The sequence below is a fragment of the Benincasa hispida genome, chromosome 1, assembly GCF_009727055.1.
Source record: "Benincasa hispida cultivar B227 chromosome 1, ASM972705v1, whole genome shotgun sequence".
Classification (NCBI taxonomy): Eukaryota; Viridiplantae; Streptophyta; class Magnoliopsida; order Cucurbitales; family Cucurbitaceae; genus Benincasa; species Benincasa hispida.
Genome location: NC_052349.1, coordinates 11,206,618 through 11,212,622, shown reverse-complemented (window position 1 = coordinate 11,212,622; position 6,005 = coordinate 11,206,618). Strand labels below are relative to the sequence as shown.

The 6,005-nt window shown below is 35.4% G+C and overlaps 1 protein-coding gene across 1 annotated transcript; it reads right to left on the bottom strand.

The window, feature by feature from the left end:
* Nucleotides 1-723: 723 nt before the first annotated feature.
* On the bottom strand, nt 724-2,107 carry LOC120069269 (phospholipase A(1) DAD1, chloroplastic). The gene has a single exon (XM_039020991.1). The coding sequence runs from the start codon at nt 1,984-1,986 to the stop codon at nt 766-768; it is 1,221 nt and encodes a 406-aa protein (XP_038876919.1). The 5' UTR covers nt 1,987-2,107; the 3' UTR covers nt 724-765.
* Between the last annotated feature and the right edge of the window lie 3,898 nt (nt 2,108-6,005).

The following is a 6,005-nucleotide window of genomic DNA, read 5'->3' as shown; positions in this document are numbered from 1 at the left end:
AATAGTATTCTGTTAAAAAAAAAAAAAAAAAAAAAGAATGAGTTGAGCTCATATCTCCATTCATAGCAACTCATATCCTTATCCCAAACATTCCCTAAAAGTCTAAGGATTAAAAATAAAATATTTTTCAAAACTTAAGAATCAAAATGAGATTTGAATCTTCCTTAGTTCAAAATGGGAAATTAAGAGATTTGAGACTTGTTAATCCTAGATATATATCTTTATTAGTTGAGTTAGGCTCAACCAATTTCGTTCCAATCAAGCAATGTTCCACATCCCACTCTAATCACTATATAGTGTTTTCAACTGATGTTTTCTATAATTGTGTAATTATTTATTGATGTTCCATTTTATTGAAATGAATATTAACCCCAGTTATCGTTTTTATTTTTACGAAAAGATTAACTTTAACTAGATCATATATAGATGATCTAAACCAAGAGGAAGTATACAAAACCACACATAGTACTCATTTTCGTTTTCAAGGACTTGTGGGTCACAGATGTTTTATTTTACAAGTAATTTTGATTTTAGTTGAGTAATTAAAATCCGAACATGGTGAAGATGGTTTAATTTCCAGGACGAAGCTTATGTTAAAAGGAAATAGAAAAGATAAATTAGATCCAAAACAAGTTGATGAACATGAAAGTCGTAATTGAGTGGAGGGGAGTAAGAGAAGTAGGTAGTGTTGTAAAACGAGGAAGAAAAAAAAGGTTTGAATAATTAATATGAGTTAGTTGAGTTTAGTGAGGAATCTCATGTGTTTTATGGTAGGATTCTGCGAGCAGTTGCTCTGAAAGGACAGGTAGAGCTAACAAATCCGTCAACTAAGTGGAGGTATGTGTTGAGGTGGTGACACGTGGCGACGTTTATGCGGTTGAGGTGGGGCGAGTCTCTACTGCTGAGTCGCAGCTCTCGTCCCACCTCTGAGTACGCCCACTGGGTCTCCTCTACACACTTCTGAATCCACCTCACACCGCCACCTTCCTCCACCACGAAACCAGGAAGTTTCGTGATCACATCCTCCGAGTTAACAATTCGCAGCACCTTTGTCCCTTGCTTCTCCAGCCGCTGCCTGAATTTCCTGTTACCCACCCGTGGCCCACCGAACGACATCACTGTCACCACCGGCGCACTTCTTTTGAAGTACTCTTTTATGTCGTATGCCGCAAGCGTCGCCAATGCCGCCCCCAGACTGTGCCCCGTGATCGTCAGGCTCAATGGCTCATCCCCATAGGATTGCAGGAGCCTTCCTATTTCCTCCCGCACCATCTCCCTCAAGCTCGGGCACGACTCCGTCCCTGAGGTGTACAGACTCAGGAAACCACTTTCCACCATCACCCCAGGGGAGTCGCCAGGAAGCGTGGTAAGAGTGGCTCTCAAATTCTCCAACCACTCCAAGCACGTGGCGGTGCCTCTGAAAGCAATGACCACATCGCGACGGCCTAGGCGAGAGATTTCATGCTTGTCCTGGGAGACAGCGACGTAGCCAATCCAGCTGGAGTTGGCGGAGATGGAGGGAGCGTTGTGGAGCCAGCGGGGGAGGCGAATTCCGGAGGTTGCTCTCAAGTGCTTGGAGACACGATAGCCAGTGGAGGGAAGGCCGGAGCTGTCCAACAAGGAGGCCTTGGGGTGGAGGCAGGTGGCGTAGGAGGGTGAGGAAGGATCGAAGTCGAAGGACTTGTAAGCGGCGTCCACAAACTGGCCGTACCGAAGAATCTCGTTGCGAAGATTATCGTCGAGGGGATCAAGGAGGCCTTCCCAGTTCCCCAACCCAGCATATTCCTTCCATCTCTTTCCCACTTTTACTTTTAATTTACACCCTGACGACCCTCCTGCTCCTGTGGAACTACTCGAAGCACATCTCACGTTATTTTCCACTTCACGCAACTTGTACTTGTATACTGGTTTCCGCACCGTGGCCGTTTCCTGGTTAAGAATTGAGAGATTCGGGTTTTGGGCTACCCGCATCCCACAAAATCGCATTTTTTCCCCTTTCCTTTTATTTTTTGATATTTACGTTTAATTTATAATGTGTCTGGAAGGAGGGAGGATTGGCCGGGTGGTTGGTCTGATAAAAAAATAGAAGAAGAATGTGGGTTTTTGGTTTTAGTTGTTTGAAGTTAAGGAACTATAAGAATAGAAATGGATATATATATATATATATATAGTGGGAGAGATACATATAGGATAGGAACTACTACGTAAGTAGGGGCGGAGGTGAGAGATGATGATGAATATATCACATCCTGCGTGTAAAGCAAGGGTGTGCTTTAATCATAATAAAATCTGCCTTTTTTTCACTCAATTTACGTCACCAGGAATGGAAGGTGAATATATATATATATATATACATAGAAACAAAGGGGAAAGGTTGGAATAATTTCCACCGAAAAAAGTAGATGTAGGACGGAGGCGTATGAATACGGAGGAAGAATAGGAATACGATTGGCGCAGACAAAAATTAAAAATTCCTAATTGTAAAATGCAAAAACTGCAGTGGAGTATTTTTCATTAATTAATTAATTAAAAAATAAATTGTACGTGGACGTGAATATTTACATAAAAGGTACAGAAAAGGCTTGGTCACATCTTAGAGTCAGTGGGTCACCATCCAATGAAGCCGCAGTATCAAATATGAATTCCCAAATATCATTTCAAAACCAACTTTCCGACCGTATCCTCTACCACTCCACCTTTTACCCTTTCCTTCACCATTCTGATTATATTTTCCACCCACGTCACCTTCACGTCAGTTGAAAGGTAATCCATTCATAATAAAGTGAAAAATAGGTTATAGTTGATTTTTTTTTCTTTTATTGATGTTTACCCACTTTTTACGTAATTGTAACGAAATATACGGCCTCTCATAAAATTTATAATCAAATTGAAAAATGAAAATTGTTCAATTTGATTGTGGTTGAAAATTATGTAGGACTAATTGTCTTTTACTGTTATTATTACCATTAATTAGGGTCAAATAGTTCAATAGTAAAAATAACAGATTCATAATTCTAGATAGATGCTATAAAAAAATGTTTGCTAATTTTCTACCTTGTTCCTCAATTAATTATCAAATCACCTACACCAACCGTTTTCCCACTTTTATGGATTCACTGAACACATTGGCCATTGCCTCTTTTTTATTATTATTAAAAAATAACAATTGATATATTAGATATTTTTTTATTTGAGAAATATATATCTTTCCTAATTCTTAGCAATAAAACTTGACCAACAAGAAAGTTGGGGTCTAAGAATAACACATATATATACATTTATGCGTAATAAAGAATATCTAAAAAAAAAAAAAAAGAAAGAAAAATTCTGTCATCGGTACCATGTACACAAATGCATTCCTAGTCATAAAAATATCTGCAAAAAAGGCTACAAAATGCAAATTTGGGAAGAGATATTTTTCAGTAACGAATTGCATAAAGCTAACAACTACAATGCACACTCTGATGTACACATATTTCATTGAGTCTCTGATATTTAACTTTTGTTTCTTTTTGCTTTAGTTTCTCCTTCGGTAGTCTTCAATATTTCAATCATTTTCAATGGATATGGTATTCAAGTTTCTTTCTTTCGATTTGGTCCATCAATTCATCTTATATCCTACAAATATATATTATTTTGATGAAATGAGGAAGTTTAAGATATCAGACAACAAAAGATGTCAAACCTCTTAACTCTGATTTTAAAATTAGAAAATAAAAAACAACAGGCCCACTTTGTCTTTCTTCAGGTACGTCCACCTACTTCAACATAACAAAATTCATTCATATTGTTGTCTTGGTGCTCTCCTACTTCCAAAACGACACTACTTTGATTCGTATGTCAAGATGTATTCATTTTTTTCATCACGTTAAGCAAAAATAAACTAAAAAATATTTTTAAAATAAAATAAGAATAAACTAAGATTGAAAACTATTAATCACGTTGTGATTTGAGGTTTTTCCTAATTAGATTTTAGTTAATTGTTTTTTTAAAAAAAAGTTGCTTACGTTTATTATTAAGTTTAATTTAATTTGATGTTTTAAGTTACGTTGATGTTAGATATAAGATTTCAGTTTTAATTTGTTCTTTTAAGTTTGATGGATTTATGTATTTAATATTATTTGGTACAATATTTTGGGCATTTCTACCGTATATATACTATATAGTCTATCCCCGTAGTGCAGCCATAAGTTTTTAAGGGTGTGGAGCAAAGCTTTACCGTATAACTTCATATATTGAATACATGTAATCTTCCAATTACAAAAATTTATAACTGGCATAGATTAACATTAGTGATTAATGTACCGTCAATTTCGGAATTAAAGATAGTTGGAAAAAAATGATTTGGTCTGCCTATGGTCCATTCCATAAGTACATCATCTATTTATATATACTATTGTTTGATTCTATCTATTATCATCATCTAAAGAATTTAATTGTATATGGCAATGTGAATGTCAGTGTAGCTCAACGGAATAAGACATATATATACTTTAAACCAAAATACTAGATCATATTGGACTCAACTCTCATGAAAAGAAGACAATAAACACAATAATGTATGTATATTGGTTCATCAAAATGGAAGAAAAGTCCCAAAATGTAATTTTGATTTTCGGCCTATTATAATGTTAATATAACGTATTATTATGGAGTGATGAATATAATTATTATAAGTCAATAATAGTATGGCCCTATGGGTGAAGGAAGAGGTGTATTGTAGGTAAAAAAATTTTCATTATAATTCATACCCAATGTAACACACAAATACACATAAGAGTGTAATAATGTGATGTAAGAGACACAAATTAAAGTGTACCAATTGATGCCATATTTATAAAGGCAATCATTGGTTGGCCTTGGATGTTGTACTGCTTCCTTACACACTATATCCTAAGGGAACCCTTTTTGGGTCTTTAATATCTTTCAAATATATATCTACACTGTGAATTTGTGACTTCATTTCATTCCCTTCCTTGCTTAATATCTCTCTTCCCCCTTAGGCAACTAACAATATATCTTTCCCTCTCAGGCAAATAACAAGATTTTTGTTCTTTTTTAAAATTTCCATGCAACTATCACTTTAAAGAAAAAAAAAAAAAAAGGTAAAATCAATTAACTTTTCAATGGGTAGTTCCCTTTCACATGGATGGGAGTTGTAATTATTCAATTTAAGAGGTGTGTGTTGATGCCACATTCTGGATAGGAAAAAAAAAATACACAAATACATGCAATCTTTATGTAATAACACTGATAAATTTGGGTAAAAATAAGTAAGATAGAAAGATTTGCACATCGGTATGGTGTTTGCCATATAGATTCTGATGCTTAAGGTATAAAGTGTAACTGTGCAACAAAATTGAAAGTTTGAGTATTGGAATACATTTACTTTTCTTCGAAAGTTATAATGATGAATTTATTATGACATCTTGATCTAGGGCATCCATCTCAGAACTTTCAAGTCACATTAGGTAAACTCTTGAACCAAATGGGTCAGGGAATGTATTTTTGCATGCCATGTTCATCAAATTTAAAGGCTCGGTCTCAAACGAGAAACTTAAAATTTGGGCTTTTGACCTAAATTGTCCTCGTTTCAAGGCCCATATAGGTCGTAGTACGCTCCATTCATCAAATGTAGAGGGTTGGCCGGGCTATTTTGGTTCAAAGCCAAATTAGCCATTTTCCTTAATCCTGTCTCATCCTCTTGGTCTGATTTTTTATCGTTTTCTTGACCGGATTAACTTCCTCTTCTTCACTATGTCATTACTATTCTTTAGCCCAAAAATCACTCCTAAAAATGTGCAATATAGAAAGTTTTAAAGGAAGAACCATGGTTAAAGGCATATTGGAGAGACAAGAGATTAGGCAATAAGTAAATCGTGAAGTTTGAATTTGAGGAAAGATAAACTAAACTAACTTGGATTCACATGCTTTTTCAAGAGTTTAAAATTTGAGGATCTACATTGGTTGTGACAAGGAGCACATAAATTAAAACTCAATGCCCA